The sequence below is a fragment of the Anoplopoma fimbria genome, chromosome 12 (assembly GCF_027596085.1).
Source record: "Anoplopoma fimbria isolate UVic2021 breed Golden Eagle Sablefish chromosome 12, Afim_UVic_2022, whole genome shotgun sequence".
Classification (NCBI taxonomy): Eukaryota; Metazoa; Chordata; class Actinopteri; order Perciformes; family Anoplopomatidae; genus Anoplopoma; species Anoplopoma fimbria.
The window spans coordinates 13,549,010-13,572,767 of record NC_072460.1 but is presented as its reverse complement, the minus strand read 5'-3'; the positions used below and the strand labels follow the sequence as shown (position 1 = coordinate 13,572,767).

The window sequence follows — 23,758 nt, the reverse complement described above, 5'->3', positions numbered from 1 at the left end:
TCTTTCTAGGAAATACTAAACATGTAAAACACAGAAAGCCCATACCTCTCTAGCCATACAATATGTGAATTCATTTGGAGAGTCTTCTCTCCCAGATATAGGCATATCAAGATATTGTTTAAGTTATTATTTTTTACCATTCAGCAAAACTGACACATAATAGTGTATGGGGTCAACAATAAAACACGCTCAATATATCTCACAAGCTCCAAAATATTCTTTTTTTCCTTTAAAGGCACGTGCTATTATGTTAAACATGTAACGATCACTCTCAGTTTGAGACAAGTCTAGCCAATTGCAGTCACACTAAATAAGGTGAGCTTTCATGTCAGAGAACACCTGAGAAAATAACACCTTGTTAAGTATTTGGGTTCATGTGTGTCTGTAAACATGTTGACGCAAGTAAGAGGTTTTTCAGTGTACCAGGGGGCTGTCGGGCTTATCGAGCCGCAGTGGAAGTGTGGCCACTGCAGGTTCCCCTCCCTCTCTGGTCAGATTTACAGCCAGTACGGGCTCCCAGTTAGCCTTCTCCTCTCCTACACTGATGAGCCTGGCAGATCCCAGACAGACGCCCCAGGGGACTGGAGTGTGACAGGGAATGGGGGAGGGGAGCGAAGGAAGGGTGAGCGAGAAAGAGAGAGATGTGAAAAGTAGGGAGGAGAAAAAAAGGGAGAGAGGGGAACCAGTCTGATGAGATCAGTGATTCATAGGAGGCCCAGGAGGACACACCCTGGAATGGGGTAATACCACACATGTTTTAACTGGGCTGGCCCATAATTCATTAGGGTTACCAAGGCTACAAGAAGCACCTTAGGAGAGAGGCCCCAGAAATCATCACTGCATGTTGTTAGATGCAGCACATATAGGGGAGGAGGGGATTAGTATTCAAAGCTACAGTGTGCTCATCCCTTAGTGGAGAGGCCCAATCCGGTGAGTAAAGAAAAGACGCACATTTGATTTCTGCATATTCTCAAATCGAGTTGCTCTGAATTTCCCACACTTTTTTTTTTTTTTTTTTTTTTTGCTACGATTTTTTCCATCTGAGGGTGTCAGTGGAAATTTTATGACGTAAAACAAGTGGAAAAAGTGCAGCTCTAATGTGCTTAAATATAACCATCCTCCCAGTGCAGTAAACACAGTATGGTGCCAACTTCTTCCACAATTTAAGGTTATAAGTACCATTGTGCCTGATGCTTCATTATATTGTAATCACTGCACACTAAATGAAAAAACAGGCTGGTCCTCATTAGCCACAAGAAGCAAATTACATACCATTATCTTTTTTTGTGAAGGTCTTTTAATAAAGCAGCCATCTCAAAGTAAAAGCTACCAGAGCAGATCTCAGGACTGGCCAACTCTAAAAACGGCCCAGATTAAATATTGAATTGGCAAAGACTGACTTCAAATACAAATGTTCCCTATCAATTGAATAATTAAGGCCTCAAATGAATTAAAAACTTAAATGTCTTATTCCACTTTGGGATTTGAAACATTTTTCTAATGCTGTTGTACGTCCTCATCCTTTGCGTATTTCTTGTGCTATTAAGGTCTTTCTTGCAAAATAATTCTTGATCTCAGTGAGATTATCTGAATAAATAAAGGTTATTGGTCTGCATCACACACAAGTTCATGAGTATATCATAGTGAAGTACTGTATTCATAAGTAAAGGTTTGTTGTTTTTCATAACCCCCATTGGAAGCCTTTTTTCAATGAGGCCCAAAACAGAGCCCTGACTTGAGAGTTTTAGCCGAGTACTGTTCACACTACACAAATTGCCATCTTGTAATCGAGAGTCTTAAAGTCGTTGTGGTTTTTACACTACATGACTGACCGGCGAAAGGGGGTCACACACTACAACAATCTTCATCTGGAATACAAGATGAGATCTCCAAACTACACTTTGTCACCAAAACGCACACAAGAAGTGACATTGGCATATAGACATGCTTGTTGATGTTGCCATACTACATAATACTCACCTGCTGTACATAGTAAAGTTTTCATTCCTTTTGTGTATTTTTTATCTTGTATATTGTTGTTATTGTGTTTGTTGTCTGCTGCTGCTGGCTGGCTGAGGGCTACCAAACGGAATTTCGTTGCATCACTACAATGACAATAAAAACCTCTTTATCCTTTATCTTTATCTTATCATCAGGACACTTGTTAGCCAGTTTTCCACATTTTCTTTTTACTATTCCCCCTATTTAGATCAGTCAATGTGTTATGTTTATTCATGCAAACATCTAACACCCTAGGTGCTACAACAACAACAACTTTGGTCTGTGTTGCAAATGCAGCACATTGCACACACACAGGTAGGCTTCAGACCAGTACCCCTCCACAAGGTTTTCCCTCAACCCATGACTTGCGTGCTTGAAATTTCCAGATATTTAGCATGCTAAATATCTTGAATGCATCTGCAATGCACCTGTGAGCCTCTCGGTGTGCATCTTTAAACAGTTCACACAGCGCTTGTGCGCCAATGTGCGAGCACGGAGGCAACGCAGAATTGCCTCTGATCTGGGGCTTTTGTCCTGGTGCTACAAAAAAAAACTGTCTGTGAGCGGAAAATAGGGGCTAAAGTTGAATAACGTGAAATAGGAATTGGTTTCTCTGATTGTTCCCCGTGATAGCTGTTGCTTCTTCTGTCTTGAGCTTTATAGGGGCGCAATGAACAGGTATGGTTCAAATTCATTTGGAAAGCGAACACAGCTCATGTTTCAATTAAAATTTGGGGCATTTATCGCTTTGATTGACTGAGTCAGATTCCTCATTTTGCAAAACAAAGGCAGAATTATGCACAGGAGACTAGAGGATGAAGATAGTGAACAAAGCCATTACAACCTTACTCAGCACCTGGGTAGTCCTGTAGGGCCATAGTGCTCTGAGCTTCATCATCACCTTGTTTCCTAACACGGCACAGGCCTGTTAACAAACTGTGAACTTTCGGACATATGAAGTGTGAAAGAAAATCCGAAGTGCCAGGTAACAACATGACGTCAGTGCAGTAACAAGACTTTATCTTCTAAACAGAATATAATCGAGGCTTATTAATCATATAATGTCAAGATCTCCTCTAAAAAGCCGCAAAAACCGGGTTATCCATTGAAAAATGGTCTTTCTGATTAAAAAAAAAAAAAAAAAAAAATCACATAGCAAGCACACGCTGCCCAGTTTCCATAAATCACTTCAAACATACATGGCATTTGATTACAACCCATTAGCAATGAGCAACAGTGTGTGTATGATGTGTATGATGTGCATGTGGGGAGGCATGTGTCTCATCTCATATTTTCCATGGGCTGCTCTTTAGGATGTTCCTCATTAGTGTGAATATTAATGCAACCAGAAAAGGGGGAAGAGGAAAAGAAAAATGTAAAAGGAATTTGGAAGAGCTTTTTAAAGGGGCCATTTCATCAGAATCGTTATTTTTTTGCGGTTCTCTGAAGGCTCGTAACTGGCGGTCTATGAAGAGAGACATGCCGCAGTGGGGCTTAATTTAAAACCAGAAAGGTCACTGCGCTAAGAAAGGTCCTCGGCTCAGCCAAAAATATAAAATGTGGAGGAGAAAGAAAGCGGTGGGGGAGGAGGAGCGGGCCAAGAAAGAAGCCGTATGAAAAGAGATCAGAGGATGCCGATTAGGAAGGGGGGACGAATGTGAGAGGAGATACGTTCAAGTAATTGGGAAGACAGTGTTATAGAAGAGAGTACCGAAATGGAAAAATACTGAGGAAAGAGGAAAAACAGAGAGGATAATGAACTGAGTTGCAATTGAATTGGAACAGGCCTAGCATCAAAACAGATGCAAGAGGGTTTTTTTGTTTACTTTAATGGTGTTTTTGCAAGTAATTTGTTATAATGACCGACAATTTGAGGGAAAAACACTGCATCCATACACAGTGAAGGATTGCCAATCTGTCCCACAATCTGTGTTGGCAGAAACAACCCTCCCCAAGCCTTTGCTGAATTAGGCTCCCTGTGCTTGGTACTGGACCAGAGTACTAATGGTCAGATGGGAAACTAGCTTTGCCATATGCAACTCAGCACAAAATAGGTACGACTTTGAAAACAACATTTTTACCCACATATATCTGTTTATAAAGTGATGATGATATTTGATTTGGCTGAGAAACGCATGTCGTTTGTTTCAACATGGCCTTGTTAACAAGGTAAACCGCCATCCCCCCCACCCCCAAATCTACCTTCCATTCCACAAACTAACATCCCTGTCCTCAATCACTTGTTTATCTATCAGCTCACTTTAATTGTCCACTGGGTTTTTGACTGCATCACATTACATAAAAAGCACACAGGAGCCTCGTGGCAGCAGCACGACAGCCTCTGATGTAAAGCCTCACGCTTTGCACAGATAAGACGGGTTCAATTTTAATGTTGCTAGCACACCGAGACGCACCGGGCTCACTTGTAAAACAGAATGCCCCCTTCGCTTGTAAACGCAGCAGCCCAAGAGGAGGAAAGTGGGGGTTGGGCCAGCTGAGGTGGGGCTCGAATTAAAAAGGAGGTGAGGAATTCCACTTGTCCAACTCCTGCAATCCATCCAGTGGATCAATTTCTTCACTCAAATTCCCAATCCATTCCCCATCTCTTTTAAAAACTAATACCCAATTCCAATCACAGCTGCAGTAAAGCACATCTTGTAAAAGGTCATAGTTTGACCTCCCAGTTCTCTAAATTGGATGCTGGTTGGCCCACTTTCCTTTGAAATACTGCACAGCCTGAAATAAAAACTGCCCTGTACACAATCACACCACCAGTGGGACCGGCATCCAGCCCATCAGTAGGTGTTCATTTTGATGTGAAGTGTCACAGCACAGAGAGTTTAACAAGATATTGGTTGTCTGTGTTGAGGGAAAACAGGAATCAGAACTTAAACCTGAACTAGAGCTTGGGGGCCTAGGGATGATTTTGGGAAAGGTATATCTGTGTGTGCTTGCCATAGGCAGCAGCCATATAGTGGAGCATCCCTCCTGCAGCCAGCCAAGGGAACTGATCAGATGGACGATCAAACACTAATCATTCCCTCACGGCCCATACCGAGTAAAGCTGTCATTAATTTTGCGGAATTACATCAAATCTGAGACATTCTTTATGTGGCCCACGGCCTGTAGACAGTTATACGACAGGGACTGCTGCGCTAAGCAGATGGGGCAGCTTGGCCGTGCATACTAAATACCACCGTCCCCCATTTCTCCATCTCCGCCCTCCCAACACTCTGCCCTCCTTCCAGGCACTCTGCTCCCGCTCCCTCTTTCTTTGTTTTCTCCCCTTCTAATGCCTTTTCCTTGACTACGTGGTCACACAGCCCTCCCTGATCAAACATCACTCGCCCCCCAGTGACGGCCATTATTTCATTCAGAAATGCTCAGATTGCATAAAAAAAATACTACACCCTTGACAGAAAAAAATAGATATTTCTAAAAGCTCTACTCGCACACAAGACACATCACAGTTTAATTTAGTATGATGAGAGAATAAATTGTTTACCGACATAAATCTTTAATGTTTGTCTCTTGGATGGTGACATCTTAAACAGTTTACTTGTCTATACACAACAGAAGGTCATAATCCCATTTGAGGTTTCCTTGGCAACTGATTACTGCCAAAGGCAAGTAACGATTTATGACTAGTGACACATACCTGCCATTCCCTTTGAATAAGACATGTGGTAAGCTATATTCAGGCAGACCACCTCGGGTAATAAAACGGCATTAGCACTCAGGGGCTATACCATTTTCTTATATTGAGAGGAATTCAGAGCCAGGCTGCTGGAAATCAGCAGATGACAGGGATTAAATTTGTGTGGAATAGTTCTGCAACAGATAAATAACCAGCATGCCGAGGCTTTTGTGCCACAACAGTTGATAGTGGGGAGTTTTTTTGGTTTTTTTCTACCTAATGGAATAAAGTGTTTATATTAGTCCAGTTCACACTTTCAAAAGAAAAAAATTACACCATACTTGCGTGCGAGTGTGCATACGTGCCTGTTTGCATGTGTGAATGTTGCGTTTGGTGGGGGGGGGGGGGGGGTATGACAGAAAGAGGAGCCTTAACAGCAGGCAGCCAGGTCAAGATCAAGCAGTTTCATGGACAATTCCCCCTTTCAGTCTAGTCTCTATTAGGGTGAAGCCTCACATTCCTTCTACACAGCCATCTTCTAGCTTCTAACAGTGACGCCTCAAAGTCAAGGCTAACTGGCGTCTGCCATTCTCTTGTCTGAAATAACAGTAACAGGAAAAAAAAGAAAAAAAAAAAGAATAGGCAAAACAGCTACGAAGCAAGTTTGAGACAAAGGATATGATTAATTTGATTACTTTATATTCATGCATCTGGCTTTTATACTTGTTTATTGAAAAATAATGAATTAAACAAAAAAACTAATAAATAAAATGATATAGCAGAAAAAAAATACACCCTTGTGGAACCTAGTTGCAACCAAATCTAATACAGCGCATTTACATTATTTAATTCCCTAACAACCTAGTCTAAAACACACATGTAAACAATGGCTAGTGGAGAAGCTAGCCAATGCAGTACAACCCATTTAATTATCCTACAGCATAGAGAGCCACTACTTCCAGCACCACTTTCCTCACACAGGCTCAGCACACTATTAATCCACTTAAACACAATTTATAGGGCCTCAACATCGACTGTCCGTCGGCATAAAATTACATGAAGCGTCCTTATAGTGTCTTCAACAGACTAAATTAGCCAAACTGGACTTACTAATTGAGGAGAGTAAAGCCCTGTGTGACTGGACTGGCTCGTCAATGAGCAGAGATAAATAAGAAGGCTATGGGAAGAACATCAATAACTATAATAATATAGGATGAACATTATTTAAGCTGCCGTTAGTGAGGCACGATAACCTTAAAAACTAATTTCCACTCCTATGATCTGGGTTTCTGCTTCATTGTGGTCACAGGCAGACAACCATCTCCTACTGAGAGGACTGCAAAGGACATTTGGTTTAACTCACTTAATAGTCATTTTAATGCCAATTCATTTTAATATATTCAGATTGAGCACAAACACAAAGCCAATATTTTGATATGTTTTTCATTTAGAAGATCACAACAAGGCATTTTGTTCCAAGACAAACAATTTAACAAACCACTTTAATACACTTCCACTCTTTACACTTTACAGTTATACTCGGCCAGTCAATACTTTGCTGTTCTGTTGTAATGTTTAAAAAACTCAATAGCACCAGGCTTATTCAATGGAAAGTTCAGGAGAAGTAATATATAAATCCTAAATATAAAATATTTAGGATCTCATCTTGCAGATCTTAAATACTATTCCTTTAAGATGTATATTTTCCTAAATATACATCTAATTTATTAAGAAAGACAAAAATGTATGCCAAAATAACATCAGAAGGGACTGGGATAGTCTCGGGAGGCTGAAATATATGCACTGAGCGTCAAAGATGGTTTAGGAATATGGTCTGCATCTGACAGCCTGAATGCATCATGCATATGAGTTTTAAAGATGGTATACTGCCATCTGCTGGCCGTCGCCGTAACTTCATCGTGCTGTTTAACTCGTAGCCCCGCATCTTAACAAGGCACACTACAAGAGGCATGGGGTCTCACAAAACAATTGTCAAACTGCGGCACGTTTCAAAGAAGCAGGATTAATGTGTTTGAAAAAAACCAACAAAAAAAACAAACGAAAAAAACCAACAAAAAAACAAAAAAACATCAAATCCATAGCATGGAATAATATCAAAAGGGTTTGGGTTTTTTTTCCGGTTTTACAGGTAACTCAGTAAACCTGCTTAATTGGAACAGGCTCCTGCGGAACATTGATTCAACTAATCAACACAAACTCAAACAATAAACTATAAAAACAAACCGCTCATATGCAGATCTTATAGAACCTGTCGTATGTCAATGCCATCTGCACTGTACTTTTGCTCTGGTTTATGCTCTTAGATGCTTGTTTAAGAAAGGAGATGCACTTATGACTTCTGGTGACTAGTAGTTCTCTTGAATACCTATGTTGAATACACTTATTGTAAATCGCTTTGGATTAAAGCGTCTGCTAAATGACTGTAATGTAATCAAAATGACACATGGTGTATATGCTTATTGTCTACCTTCCATATCCATCTACATGGGAGTTATTGCGTAATATAAACGTGGACAACATATTGTACAGATTATTTTGCAGCCCATCACAACAGGAATTGAACACGGGTCAAATGGCTCTCTGTCCCACTCCGCACAGATCCGTCTCTCCGGCTGATGGTTGTTTTCCTCCTCGCACACGGGGATGACAGTCTCCATTGGTCGGTCTGCACATCTCCGCCCTACAACCAGTGCGTCTCTGCGCTCTGACGTGCGATGAGAAAAACAACGGCCTCCGATGAGACGAGTCATATGACGCGCATCGCGACCTCTGCCCGGCCGCTCTCAGACTGGGGATTGTAGTCTAAAGTGAGTCGTTTCAGCTCAATTCTACCCACGTGGTGAACAACAGCTCCCAGAATTCCTCGGTGGAAGTGAAGCTGTCACGCTTGTGTTTTGTTGTGGTTTTTTTTTTTTTTTTTTTTTTTTTGTTATTGTTTCGGGTTAGTGGAACAACTGTGTCCGGAGAGGAAAAGCGCGTCTGAATCGCTCATGTTTGGTTGTTTTTCCCCTCACGCACTGTGACGATCGTATCTGGTAGAGAGACAGTCCGATAAGACTGTGAACAGAGGAGTGAGGGATAGAAGAAGGTAAGCGAGACACCCGAGACGGCGGAGACATAATGTGCGCAGATGTCTTTTCTACTTAACAAAGCCCGTTATTGTCTCGCCTGACTTGCACGCGCATCACATTTAACTAATCGGACCTAGATAATGAAGGAGTGTGCTCCAGGTACGGAACAGCTTCACTGGCTTTATTTACACGTTTGTCATCCTGCGCCTGCATCGACGTGCCTGCCACACTGTTGTTCTCTACATGTGCTAACGTTGGGCCTCAAGCCTCGTGCGGTGTAATGTGAACCCTTTGGAAAGCTACTGTTTATTTTAGTCATTGATCTGTTTTGTTTTTTTTGTTTGTTTGTTTTTGACGCCATCTGCAAAATGTTCTGCAATATTTTAGAGAAGAAAAGTTTATTCCAAGTTTAGCAGGATACTTGACTATAATATAGAACCTAACACCTCTATACATATATTTGATCATGACTGTAAAACAGGGGATAAACATGAAGTATGGGGAAGTCACAGGTTATTTTCACAATTGCAGTATAAATACACCAAAATGGGGCGTTTAAAGTTCCTTGCACATGTTGTCACATTAGAATTTCTGGCAGGGTACATCCAACAGTTACAATACTAAACAAATACATAATGCTCCACTCATGTCTTCATGTGATGTGGGTAACTGCAGGCTGGAATTTCTCAAACATGTATCTATGGGGGTAATTTGAGCCCTATACATGCTGGAGGCCCCACACACACACACACACCTTGTAATGCATGCTTACATGTGATGGTGTACAATAGCAAATGATGGCGATGACTGAAATAGCCCAAGTGACAAACATGTAATAAGTCATGTTGCTCAAAGGCCATGCTGTCACTGAGGTTTACTTCTGGTGTCCTCTCCTCAAAGGTGGGCTCAGTTAGGATATCTTCTTACACTGAATAAATATTTACAGGCTGTCCGCCGTCTTGTTTGTCTTCGAGCGGTCACCTCATACCTATTTCACAATTAGCTCATCTTACCATGCATGTCAGTTTTTACTGCTGAAATTGAACTGAATAAACTAGAAAAATACTAACTCAAGTTTGAACATTGTGTTTTTTTTCCTGTAGGTGGAAAATAGCCTGCCTTTCTTTTGTGTTACCATGGAAAAGCCTTGGCAGGTGGAGTTCAGAAACGTGGGCAGCAGTTACTTCCCTCAGAGCAGAGTCGATTGCCACTACACACTTAGCTCACAGCACAACTGGGCCAGCAATGACTGGATAGGGCTCTTCAAGGTATTGTTAACTTGATGACTGCCACAGAGTAAATAAAAGAGTTTATGCATCATCTACAAAATAACAGCGCGTTTTCTTCCTCAGGTTGGATGGTCATCAGTGAAGGACTACCACACATTTGTCTGGGCGCTGGCGCCGGCTGACTATCAAGAGGGCACAGATGTCAACTGCTGTGTGCACTTCCAGGGTATTCATGCACTTGTTTTCTAATTGTATTTTATTTCCCATAGTTAGCCAGAATCTATACCGGTACGGTGCTTAGATCTGCACATAAAACCTTCTGCCAGAGATTGATGTTTCTGTAAATTGAATTTCTCTCTTGTACACAAAAGGCTAGCGACTTGTGTATTGAATGGAAGAAAATGCAAGTTACTTCCATTTTAAAAGAGTATTTTCACAGATGTAAAAGGGAAAAATACAAAAGACAAATATCCCTCTCAGCTTGGTCTCTTACACTGGCACAGCCTCTGTCATGGTTTCAATGAATTTCTTTAGGATGCACAAGTTTGAGTAATGAGGATGACAAAGACAATGCTTTTGTCAAAGCCTGTTCTGACTACTGGTCAAAAATACCGTGCTCACTCTCTCCTGTCCATCAGTGGCAACTGATAAGCCTGATTCAGTGTGAGGGGCACGTGTGCAGCAGGTGTCGCATTGACCTCTAGTAGAGTGATTTATCACTAACTTTGGCATACAGACAATGTCATCCTTCATTTGAAGAAGAGCAAAGGGAGGAAAGTCTAAAGAAACTGCTGATGGTTCCGTATCATCAGCAATGCAGTGATTTAAAAAGAAGGTTGCCTGCACTGTGACCTAAGCTGGTGCCGTAAGTTACAATACAGCTCATAAACTTTGCTGTGTTCTCGGTTTTCCATCTGGCCACTTTACTGTGTCATGTGTTGTGAAACAGATAAGTAAATCATTCTAAACATGAAGCTACAGTCTGTGAGAGATAAGGATAATATTAGGTTAGCTTACTTTATGGGCTGGAGGAAGTCACGGGCTGTGGCTCGCTGCTCTCCGGTCGGAGTGGGAAGCACGGGTGTGGTGGGAAGCAGGAGGCATAAGATCGTCAGATACTGCCTGATTTGTAGAGGGATTCAAAGTGACAGAATTACAAATATGCTATGATATGGATAAATATGGTTATGGCTGAAAGTCAGTTCCAGGGTTATGGCAATGGCCAACAAATCAAGAAACCATTTATTTAGTAGCATAACAATACTGGTAAACTTAAGTCCCCTGGGAAGGCAAATCCATGAATGGCGCTTAATTGTGTAGTTTGGGATCTAATGTGCAGAGACAGAGCATGCATTGCACCATTAACAGCATTTTGATGCTTGCTTTTTTTTTGCTGTACATATAGCTTCTACAGGTAACATGTGAAGACATACAATTACATTGCAAAATGTTGTTTAATGAACAGTTCATTCAATGGAACATGCCAAATAGAGAACAGGCCCTTTTTACAGCAACCATTTTGACATGCCATAGCAGGGTAGACACACAGGTGTAATTAATAACATTAATTAGGGCTTTGATCCATTTAGGTGGGACAGGGCCTTGCTATCCTGGCTCACTGAGGTTCACCTCACCGTTCTCACCTGCATCAATGAAAGCGACGCCATGCTCAACTGAACTGACAGATATGAAATTAGATATTCTCAGCCAAGCTAAAAACAAGCGCGTCTGAAAAAAACATTTGCAATCCTTTATAAACACCACACCATTTAAAGCAACACTTGGTAAAAGTTAGCTAGTCCTGATAGAGGTGTGCTACCTCAGGTGTGCTCATTAAGTACTTAAAAAAAATAATAATGAGAACGGAAATTTACCAGAGAAAAGCTGTGCTTCTCTGCCATATATGGGGATGGTAAAAGTCCGTTCCAGGCCGGTGTAAAGTAACAAAACCGCAGCTTGTACACGAACACCTGATACTTACATGGAGTTTGTGCGACCACCATTCAAATCAAATATGGCGCGAAAACCGCGCGACGCCATGTTTTTCATGCTCACCTGAGCAAAACGACCTGGGTGCTGCCGCCGGTGGTGGGAAGCCGTATTGCATCACTCTGCTCATAAATCAATATGGCTGCAATACAACAACAAAAATATATTGGAAACACAAGTGGAATTTTCATTTTGTAAATGTAATGTTTTATGCATTACAATATTAAAGCCATATAAATGTCCAATAATGTGTAAATTCTTTAAAGGCTCATATTTTATGACTACCAAAATATTGTCAGGCTGTTTCATAAAGATTTATAGTACTAATTTAAAAAGGTGATTAGCTCTTCCAAAATTAGAGGTAGTTAAAATTATCTAATTATCGAAAGTGCACTTAGCTTACACCTTGTTCTTTATTCAACACATCAGGATGGGAAGCCAGCTCAAAAACTAAAATTGGGTTACTTTGGAACACAATTATTTTTCACTGAAAATTGATTTTAACATGTCTCGTCTTTTTTTCCCCACTATCTTTTAGCCTCCTACCTACCCAAGCCCAGCTCCCAAGATTATGAGTTTGTGTATATTGACGCAAAAGGGGAAGTGTTCTCACGCAGCTCAAAATTCACTTTCTGCGCTCCGAAGCCACTCGAGGATCTGGTGACCTTTGAGGAGGAGCCCCATGGAGAGGAAGGAGGCACAGACATGTTGCTGGTAGTGCCTAGAGCTGAGCTGCTGCAGGTGAACATAACAAATACAGAATAGATTTACTACATAAGGTAGTAGGGAGGGGAGTATGTTATCAGTTTTGTAAATTAATGAGTGCTAAAGTGATAAAACAAATGCTGGGAAATCAATACTGTTGTTTACTGCTGGCACAGAAAGACACAACTAGGATTCCCCATGTGCTCACTGCATCCACCTGTCTCCTGTCAGGGTCGACTGCAGGAATGTCTGCGAGAACGCGCCGAGCTGCTGCAGGCGCAGGAGGTGGCAAACAGGCAGAGGGAGAAAGACCAGGAGGAGTACAGGAGGGCGAGGGAGGCCTGGGACAGAAGACGCAGAGGGCTAGAAAGTGATATCGCCAGGCTGGAGGAAGAGCTGAAGCAGAGTCGAGAGAAGATCGAGGAGATGGTGATGGAGCAGAAGGTGGCGTATAGAGCCATGCAAATGATGAGCAACATCATTTGAATAGGACCAATTTGCTTGTTATTTCCATACTTATCTGTGCCCCTATTCTCTGATGAAAAGCACGTCTCTGCTCAAACAATATCCAGTCTTTTGTCATATAAAATTCTCCAGCAATTAATTAAAATATCTTGGTTGTTATATTCAAATTTAAATGTAATATTTTTCATATGGGTAAGCTATATCACGATAAATTTTAAATTCTCATAAAAATGTGAAATGCCTCTGGTCTGTTAGGAGGAGCAGGCTTTTGGAGAATCACTTGTCCTGGAGAAAAGTGCTTTATTGGATGTGAGCGAGGCGAGCAAAGTGCGAATCAAAGAGCTGGAGGAGGACATCAAAACCCTCACTCAGAGAACAGTGGAAAGAGAGACTGAGTTGGAAAGGTATGACATTTTTTTGTTTATTTTCTCTTCTCTTATGTGGGTGTCATGAATAATCATTTTTAACATCAGTAGCTGAATCTGTGTGCGCAGGATGAAAGAAAGAGCAAAGAGGTCAGGAGCTCAGAGAAAAGAAGATGAGAGTGACAGAAAGAGCCTGCAGGTAATTATAATTCAGAACATGCTGTATATCTTAATAAAACCTGTGTCTCACTTGTTATTTTTCTTCCACATCTCACTCTCTTTTCCCGTCTGTGTCATGTCTTTCTTTTAGACAAAGCTGGAACAGACAGAAGGTGAACTCCGAAGTCTGTCTAAGGAGTTCCAGATCTTGAGGAATTCACTGGCCCAGAGAGACACAAGCGTCGTGCAGCTCCAAAACAGCATCACCACCCTCACCCAGAAACTCACCACTGCCCACAGGAAAGAGGTCAGACATCTCTTCGGAAATCAGAGGGGACAGGATTGAAAACAGGGTTGAGAATAATGTATGGATTCATGGTGAAAAGGCAGACTAGGCAAATCAGCATGCTAGAATCCAAATGTCTGATGTGCTGTGAACACCAAGAATACTTGTTCTGAATTCAGCACCTTCTATAAGTGGAGAATTATTTCCACCTTTCAGCAGAATTTGTTCGAGGCGAACGCACTGTCGAAATAACTGGAGTTGGGATGTTGTTTTTTATCATACCTTTACTTTGTGATTTAGGCTATTTTCTTCATAGATATGCTTCACTTAAAATAAGAGTTGTAGGTCAGCGCATTCTAAAACTTTGCTAGAATGGATTTAAAACATGACCATGGCATCTCAAATTCAGTAATAGTTATTTTCCAGACTGGCATTATGTAGCAAGTCACCTGCAGTTACAGATATGCAGCCATCACGCACTTTATTGTCCCTTTATGGCTCAGACGGAGAACGAGGCCACACTGAAGGAGATGCGGAGCCTGCGGGAGCGTCTGAACCTGAACGAGCGTGCTGCAGAGGGCTTGAAGGGTGATCTGAGTGCCATGGTGGCCCAGAGGGATCACGGTCAGGCAGAATTGCATCAGGCTCGTCTGCAGGCTGCCCAACTCACCCTTCAGCTTGCAGATTCCAGTCTGGCCATGAGAGAGGGAAGAGCACGCTGGGCCCAGGAGAGGCAGAGCCTGCTGCGCACTGCTGAGGTACAGTAATCCCTGCAGAACATAGAATCTGAAGTCAAGCATTAAGAAAATGTTATGCATTTGTACTGTGGAAGAGCCAAAGCTTTACTTATATTTTGCCATACGTCCCATCACTGTCCAAATGTTTGAGATGTCTGCATCTGATGGCTTCAAGATAAAAAATGTCCCTTGGCTCTTCTAAGTGCATATCTTATTGAGTCAGGTTTTTACACATTCATTAGTGACATACGATGACCGTGTTATATACTGATAAACGTGCATGCGTGTGTGTCACCCTGACAGAAGGACCACGAGCGTCTCGAGAAACTCAACACAGAGATGCAGAGGATGGAAGAGAGGCTGCAGGAGGAGAGGATGGAGAGAGTGAAGCTGGATGTTGAGCTTGGGAGAGAAAAGGATTGCAACCGGGTGAGAAAGACTTCAAAGAACTTGGTGCATTCAGTGTTTCTTGTTATAGGTTCATTTTGGGAGTACACCTCAAGTGTGTTTGCAGTTAATAAAACTACATTTACTGCACAGAAAATAGAGTATAACGATATTCTCATCTAATCTCTTCAAAGAAATCCATCCCTTTAAATTCACTGAGATTTACTCTGTATACTACACATTGTCATTCTGAAATCACAGTCACTGTTAGATGGTTCTGACATGTTGCTTCTGATAACTGGCCTCCAGGTTCAGCTGAGTGAAACCCGCAGGGAGCTGCAGGAGCTGAAGGCCAGCCTGAGGGTTGCCCAAAAAGAGAAGGAGCAGCTACTTGCAGAGAAACAGGTCAGAAACACACTTTGGTTAGTCATAGGGGACAACTTGAATAGATGCTGACATAAAGTTTGTCAAAAAACGGGAACAATATCCTGTTTTGATTGTATTATTCATGTGTAAACACTGCATGTATGGTGTCACAGGTCCTGACTTTGTGTCTTTATAAACTGACCTCAAGGCTAATAAATGGCTTGTATGGATTATGAAGTCAAACGTAAATGTTTTGTCCTAATCAGCTCACAACTGCATTAATTCAGTCATTATCAGCCTTAGATTTAGTTTGTTTAGAATCCGTACAACTCTCTGGAGTGCACCTTTTGAATAATATTTGTTTTCTAAAAGCTGTGTATATTTAATGTATTTATATGATAAGTTTACTGATGGAACATATTCTCAGGTATACATGGATTGTAAGTGTCCCAGGCGTTGGGAATCTTCTGTCTGTTGTTGTCTTCTTAGCTGTTATTGCACAATATAAATTGTTTATAGTGCAATATAAATCAGTGGATTTCAGGGCAGTCAGTGCTACTGCTGTTAAAGTGTTTTTGTTGGCGAACCACCATCACGTTCGCTCGCTACTGGCAGAGAAGTCATTGTTTTTAAAATCAGTGTCCAGCTTAATTTTAACATCGGCCATATAGTAGCCAATCTGTGACACATCATAAATCAAACAAATGTTAGGCTGTTTATTGAGCAGTGATAATGATGTTTACGTAATAGCAATGTTGCGTTTGTGTGTAAAGGTATTTTATGTGGCCTTAGCTTGAAGAAGTCAGACATGAGGGTTGTGAGGGCGATGGCGGCTGAAGTCATGATGAAAGTCCTGCCCTGGTGTGTGATATGACGGCTGTATTTTCCACTACAGGAGTTGATGGAGTACATCTGTCAGCTGGAGCAGAAGATTGGGACAGCGGTCAGTGCCAAGTGGAGCGCTGCCCCGATTGTCTCTACAGGTGAATGGAGCCACACATGAATCAATTGTATGCCCTGCAGATGTGAACAATAAAAGAGTTAACTATCATTCAACAGCAACACTAAATATTGCTGAGAATAGCATATGTTGTGGGGGCGACAGGAGCAGGTCTCTGAAGAAAAGTGACCACTTTCTTCTTTGCCAATGTCTCTATCTGGTAGACCGGCCTGGCAGTGTGTTATCTGACTCTGAGGACGAGAACCCAGAGGCGTTGCAGCCCCTCCGTCCACCCAGACCTCTGGGACACTACAGCCTGTGTGAGCAGGGCCAGCCAGACTCCTTACTCCTCGCCACCCCTCCTCCCTCCCCCAGGGAGGTGGAGAGGAGCACCGTGGTCATCAACCAGCCCGCCCCGCTCTCCTCGCCACACCAGGCCGAGGCCGACACTCTGGCACACAGCTCTGATTCGGTGAGACACGCTATTCCCAGCCGTGCAGCATCACCATAGTCTAATTGCATGTGACACCGAGAATTAGCAATGTCTTTATGCTGATAGCTGTGCACACCAGTAAACCATGAGCAGTGGATCGTTTGATACAGACATTATCTCCTAGAAGCAATTAGGCCACTCGTCTGCAATTTATTCAGCTGTAATGTGTGTGTGTGTGTGTGTGTGTGTGTGTGTGTGTGTGTGTGTGTGTGTGTGTGTGTGTGTGTGTGTGTGTGTGTGTGTGTGTGTGTGTGTGTGTGTGTGTGGTTCTCTGGTGTTAAGGAGGAGGAAGTTGATACACTTAAGTGTGGAAGACACAGCTCTGGAGAGGAAACAGCACTTTTGCTGCCAGAACACATGGACACTGTTCTCAGGTACAACCCCCCTCACATGTTCATACATAGAATACACACACACACACACACACACACACACACACACACACACACACACACACACACACACACACAGCCAAGTACAACACTCAAGTATCCATATATAAATATATATATGCAGTTGTGAGGTACTTGTACTTTAGTTGAGTATTTGCATTGTATGATACTTAAAAACTCTACTACATCTACTCCAATACTCCGACATATACTCCAGAAATATTATGATTTGTACTTCCTATAAGATTAAACTTGTGGTTACCAAACCTATGGCCTCCCAACATGTTAAAGACATCTACAGTTGTCTATGAGCTGTTACTTGTAATTTAATATCGTTAAAGTGGTATTTTTGATGAAGCGAAGGATCTGAGTACCTCTTCCACAACTGCCTATCACACTGTTACATATGGAAGTATTTAATGTTGCTATAGATATAACTATTTCAAATGCTACTGCCGTCTAATGTGACTGGATACATGGACATGCTACTTGCCTTCCCGTGAAAAATATTGCAGGACTTGGTTAGATTAATGAGGGGTTTGGCAAGTGACAAGAAGACAATCACAAGAAATTGAGCTCAGTTGAAGATTTAATGTTCAAAAATGGAGCTTTGCATTGCTGGCTGCATATTAAAATGAAAATTTCTTTGAGGCAAAACAAGCCAACACATTTCTTCCTGCCATGCTGGCTGGTTTTAAACTCCAGCAATGCATCATTGTTTTATGAGCCCATGACTTGATTTGTGTGTACAACCTTACTCTGCAAAGTAATTAGTGAACACAGCAGCCAGATAAACTCAGTGGAGTAAAAAGTGTCATATTTCTTTCTTAAACGTGGAGAAGTAAAATACTAAAGTATCTGGAAAAGGAAGAATGAGGTAATTGTACTCAAGCATAGTACCTGAGTACTGAGTTTCCAGCCAGCGTCCCACACAGAAAGGCTTAAACAATGAATTCAAAGCAAATGCTCACGGACACATGTGACCAATTATTTATGGTGACAGGGTGAGTATGGCTGGAAGATGGAAGTTTTGAATATGTGCTCGTAAAAGAAGTTGAGTCAGGGTAAGGGGGGGGGGGGACTGTGTGAGACAGAGTTGGGGCGTGGGAGGTGCTAGATGGGAGGACAAGGGGACAGATAAGTTGACAGCAAGCTGTAGCAATGATTTACCTGAAGGGTGTACCGCAGTCACGGGCCAATTTTCAGCATCATTAAAGCCCTCTCTCTCTCTTCCACTCACCCGCTCCTTCAGTCTAACCTCCTCTTTCAACCAGAATGTGTGTTTCTTTCAGTTTTTCCAACACACGCACACTCTGCTTTGTCCCCTCCTGCAGTGATCTGGCCGACTCCTCGCTATGGTAACCGGTGGACGTCCAGCCACTGCGAGCGATCAAAAACAGGAGAACCTGGACTTAATGTGGTTCCACATTACTTCCACTAACAAGTACATATACAGCTCACTCACTACACACAGACAAAATGGTAATATGCAATTTACATCATATCTGCCGTCAACCCTGGTTTTCCCCTCTAACTGTTGTGTGATTATTGCTCTAGCTGTTTTGTTGTTAGGAATGACATAATGCTTGTGGTGGCAGGTCGACACTGTGTTTATGGCTGACATAAGACCGCTGCACAGTTTGAAACGGCGTACTTTTGGACTTGGGCTCTGGCGTTTGAGAGTTTGCAGAATGATTTCTGTTGAATCATTGCAATGTCGAGAGCTTAACGACGGATGTTATGTCGTTTTTATGACATTTGTGATTAGGATTCATGACAGACACTGTAATTATGATGTTTTGTGCAGGCCCTGCTCCTCTGGAAATCATGGCAAAACTCTCTTCCAGCATTAAATTCTCCACAGCAGCTTTGAAAGCTATTCACGGCAGCATAAAGTAATAATGATACAGCATCATGCTAGAATTATATTGCGGTAATGTGGGTCTATGACAGCATATTTCTCCTTCATTTACTCACAAGTTAGATTTGATACACACTTTCTTGTACGCAAGAGCACTTGATTGTTGTCATGCGGATGCAGTTAAGAAGATTTAGTGATGCAGAGACGCTCTAAGACGGACAAGCATTTGAAATAGAAAGCTTATTGAACAGATTGTGTTTAAAGTCTATTAAATAGATGCCAGATGCAACTTTCTATTTCAGTACCTTCATATAATCATTATTATAAAATTATTGCTTATACGCGTTACACTATAGATCAGCTGCAGTTCTTACTTTTTAATGATCTAGGATTTACTAGCTGGCCATTTGGATATTTAGTGTTTGTAAAAGTTTGTATTCTATAGAAATCTCACATTCACGCAGTTCTTAATTTGTGCCTAAAATAATCAAAAAAAGAGTCTAAGAAAATCATCTTTATAGATCCTGACACAATGACATGGTGTTGGTATTTTCCCCGAGCCCTATGGCAATATACTGCCTCTGAAAATTTGCTGCCTACCTTTTAATCAATACTGTATGCATTTTTCATGATTTTCTATTTATAATTAACTTGAGTTATGCTGCAATTAAACTATATTCAGGTTTAGTTTGAAAGAGGTGTTTTTCACGCGGCTATCTGTGCAATCTATAAAAAAGTTTTCCATGCTTGGCTAAGAAAATTTGGTAGACACTTTGATGCTTGATTTTATCTGCTGTATTTGCACCCTATTTTTTACTATATAAGAGTTTTTAGATAAAAAATATCGTTGATATATGGATACTGAATATGTCAGTTGTGTCCTTTCATCATTATCTTAATCATTACCATGGTGTGTTGTGTTTACGTATATATTTTATCTAAGCTTTATGTTTTTACCCTCTCCTTTCAAATACTCACTTTGACCCTATAAAGATTTGATATATGAGATATATTGTTGCAAGATATCGGTGCTTATGAAAGGGAGTGATTCCAACACGTTGTGTTAAAGGTGAAAGGAATATATTTGAATGTTATAACAGGAGGACCAGGATTATGAACAAGTCACCTCTCATTTCCCTTGTGTCACTGGGTGTTCTGGTGTTGCAGTACATGTTGACTCTCCTTGTATAGAGGTGTGAATGTTTTGAGGAGCCTGGTATTCTTTCCCATAAGATAGCACACAACACTACATGTATTCTCCATAGTCCTTGTTTGTGGTTGTAATCTGACTTTATGTCTTAGGGATGTTTTTCTTTTTTTTTTGTTGTTCCATTGAGAGCTCCAGTACGAGTGTTCCTCGTCAGGACACTGTCTCCGGTTGCAATAAAGCTCCAGTGGTTATGGTTTGTTTGGAAGTTTTGTGTTTGAAGGTTATCCCACATGTACACCGCCGTGTATTTTCTTATCAGTCATGTAATGGGGTTTGGTTGGGGTTCTGTGTAATAAAATGGTTTATGTATCCATTATTGGATCTAATGTGTCTTTTTCTGGCCAAAGATCATAGCAATATTTTGATCCTCGCATGACATTTCACTGGTAATTAACTAAGCCATTTCTTTTCACACGGCTATATAACCTATATCCCCTTTTGGCACTTTGCCTGTTTCAGATTCACATTTTTCATGCTGGATTTCCTCTCCGCTCACCTTTGGCTCTCCTGCACTCTCCCCTCAGGCCTGACCCTCCTCATCATCTTCCTCCTTGTGCCTCCCCACTCCTAAGGCAGTCTACTGCTCCTTATTTTAAGTTCTTAGCTCCCTCCACCACACTCCCTCCATCTTAAGTCTGTGGTGACGATAGCTAATTATAAAATCAATGATGCTGGGCTGCCTAGTTTACAGCCCCCTCTAAAACCTTAACTGGGAAATCACTGTGGGATTGATGACTCCCTCACTCTTTATCTCTTTTAATTAGAAATGTAAAAGATATGAAGACCCAGAGGCCAGAACACATCTCCGAGTTTTTATGACCCCGACACCCGCCTTCCCCGGCTCTCGCTTCCCCTTCCCCAAATCACCCCTTCTTCCACCTGGGCTTGTTTATTCCCTCTTCCTCCCGGCTGGCTCGCACTCCATTCTCACTCTAGTCACAGATACCTTTACCCGTTTCTTCATCACTTTCTCCATTACCCTTTCTTTAAGATCGGCCCCCGCCTGCCTCTCTGCTCACACAGTGGAAGGTGTTAAATTTATGGTCGTTGCACTTGAAAACGTTTCTCACCTTCCCCTCACCTCTCCTCTCTTCCCTTGACTGATTCTGACTTGCTGCATATGTAACAAATGATGAACTTGTCCTTTTTGTCTGTTCTGAATCAAGCAGGAGACACGCCGTAAATGATGTGCTGTTTCACATTGTGACCCGGCATCCAACTCCATGCATCCAGTTCATGACACATACACGTCTGTGTATTGTAGCCTATATAGCTTTAAGTCTAAGTTTATTTTTAGCACATCAAACCCAGGTTACATGCACCTCCACCCTCTGCCTTTATCACACCCGGAGCCCAGGCCCGTCCTCCCTTACTGCTGCCAGGAGCACTTGGGTTCAGTGAGCTTTATCCTGCCGATCACTCTCTGAGGAGCCAGCCTCTCCTGATCCATTATGCCTGCAGTTTGCTCATGTTCAGAGCAAACTCGGTATATGTGCTCCATCTGTGTTTAAATATTCAAATTAATATCTTTGGTATGCCGCACTCATGACCTACTTTTATGGATTCTTTACCATTTTTTTTTTTATGAATAATTGATGTCCTGAGGCTGCAAGAATATTACAAGGGAGATTTTTACCCTTTATTAATTCATAGTACGGTTATACCTTTTTTTCCCCCCAGAGGCTTTTCTTCACACATTTCCATCCTTTTTTTTTTTCTTCCTGTTTCCAGTCAATAAGCCTTCCTAACTAAAGTAATTAGTTAATCCAGCATCACTGATGTGGAAGGATGAGTATATAGAAAATCTTGCCCGGCTCTTTTAAATTCCCCCAAGCACACCCAAACCCTCCCATAGGTTCCCATGGCAACACCTTTCAGCAGCTCGGTATATGAGGCCATTTGATTGTTCCTTGTAAAATAGTGTATAATGTATGGGCCCTATTTTAATTCCAGTCTGGTGTTATTGATCTGTCTTTAATGATAGTTAATTAAAGTAATCATATAATTGATAGAATCTCATCTCTGTTTATCACCCTCTTCTGATTCTCTCTCGCTCTCTCTATTAATAAAATCAAGGTGAAGCATTAGTATCCCACACTGGTACGCTGAAAAAAGAGCGCTGTTTACTATTGGTAGCCCTTTATGAAGAGGGTTCCTGTTCTTTATCAGGATGTCAAGAGAGCTGATCTTATCAGTGAAGGTGATGTACTCAAGGTAATAAGTTTATCACAGTTGTATAACTCATGATTTCTGGTGACATTTATAAGGAATCTGAAAAATGTTTAAGGTTTTTCTTGTTTTAATCATCTGCTTGTTTCAAATGTAGTCTGACAAATGTGTTTGCTTTGAGTTGAGGGCCACAATGTCCTTTCACATTTCACAGGTCATTACCAAACCAGATTCAGTTTTGGATTCGAGATGCATCCATAAGATCAAATATCGCAAGATTCACATAAAATCTGAGAACATGTATGACCATGTACTGACTGTTTAGCTGGAAGCAGCACAACTTTGAAGAGCAAAGGTTAATGTTTACAATTATTTATCTTTTTGTCTAAAACCAAAGATATTCAATGATATACAAAGCAGCATGCCTTATTGTTTACGAATAGTCTTTTTAAGATTTGTGTCAAGCACTTTGTATATTGTTTTGAAAAGTGCTTCATAAAAGAAGTGTATTATTGTTATTATCATTATCATTATTATGACTAACAATTTCGATACTATTATTATGAATAATAATGATCACAATAATAATAATTATAATAGTTATAAGAATAATCACAACCATACTCATAATAATAATATTTGGGAATTTGGAATCAGAATGTTTGGCATCTTTCACAATTCTTTCTTGGAAAAAAAACCTGTTAATCAGTTACTTATACCTGATGTTTCATGTAATGTATCTTAAATTGAGAAACATTCATTCCATCTTATCTTGCTATCTTTTTTAATTTGTTGTGGTTTACATCTTTCAAAGGTGCACTTTTTTTTCTGTTCAGTTGTCCACCTTTCTAAAATTCAATAAAAATCCATAACAGACCGATTTACTTTTTAACTTCTAAACAACTCTATCTGTGAGACACAACTATAGGACTTTTCACTACCTGAACCTGCACTGTGAACAAATCTTCAGAGCAGACCTTTATCTGATGTCCTTGTTCAGCAGGAGGTAGTGAGTTATTAGCCTCTGCTCTCACAGCCCTCCATGACCTAGCAGACCGTGCTCTCCTCCTCCATGCAGGCTGAACACTGCTGCAACCAGAGCACCCTGCAGTAACGGTGCAAGAGCTCCCTCTACTGATATATTTGGTAATGCATGGTTCCATTTACTCAAAGTTAGGACATTACAGTGTTAGGGGGTCTGTATGCTTTCTGATCATAAGAAACGTTTTTTCTTTTTTGCAAAGAAATAAAAGAAATAAAAAAAGTCCAGTAATC

At 41.2% G+C, this 23,758-nt stretch overlaps 2 protein-coding genes across 6 annotated transcripts in view; one reads left to right on the top strand and one right to left on the bottom strand.

Moving 5' to 3' along the window:
* hoxc13a (homeobox C13a) overlaps window positions 1-12,028 on the bottom strand; it is a 50,879-nt gene extending 38,851 nt beyond the window's left edge. For 3 of the 5 annotated variants that reach the window (XR_008531655.1, XR_008531654.1, XR_008531653.1), the window contains exons 1-2: window positions 11,834-11,959; window positions 10,977-11,081 (exon numbers count right to left, since the gene is read on the bottom strand). The gene's annotated coding sequence lies outside the window, so the exon portion shown is untranslated. Of the gene's footprint in view, window positions 1-10,976; window positions 11,082-11,602; window positions 11,691-11,833 lie in introns of those variants that run through there. The other 2 variants (XR_008531656.1, XR_008531657.1) reach the window with 2 other exon arrangements.
* Window positions 8,611-20,628, top strand: calcoco1a (calcium binding and coiled-coil domain 1a). The gene is made up of 15 exons (XM_054609683.1): window positions 8,611-8,747; window positions 9,834-9,998; window positions 10,083-10,185; window positions 12,487-12,689; window positions 12,885-13,097; window positions 13,374-13,522; window positions 13,613-13,682; window positions 13,794-13,949; window positions 14,432-14,686; window positions 14,969-15,094; window positions 15,362-15,457; window positions 16,314-16,401; window positions 16,583-16,830; window positions 17,134-17,225; window positions 18,578-20,628. Exons 2-15 carry the CDS (start codon window positions 9,867-9,869, stop codon window positions 18,603-18,605), a joined length of 1,959 nt encoding a protein of 652 aa, XP_054465658.1. The 5' UTR covers window positions 8,611-8,747; window positions 9,834-9,866; the 3' UTR covers window positions 18,606-20,628.
* The last annotated feature ends 3,130 nt before the right edge of the window (window positions 20,629-23,758 follow it).

Bases quoted from the DNA above. Each gene is read 5' to 3' on its own strand.
- calcoco1a (XM_054609683.1), top strand. From the start codon at position 9,867: ATGGAAAAGCCTTGGCAGGTGGAGTTCAGAAACGTGGGCAGCAGTTAC. The intron at 12,690-12,884 runs GTGAACATAACA...GTCTCCTGTCAG, and splicing joins CTAGAGCTGAGCTGCTGCAG to GGTCGACTGCAGGAATGTCT. The intron at 15,458-16,313 runs GTCAGAAACACA...TTTCCACTACAG, and splicing joins AGCTACTTGCAGAGAAACAG to GAGTTGATGGAGTACATCTG.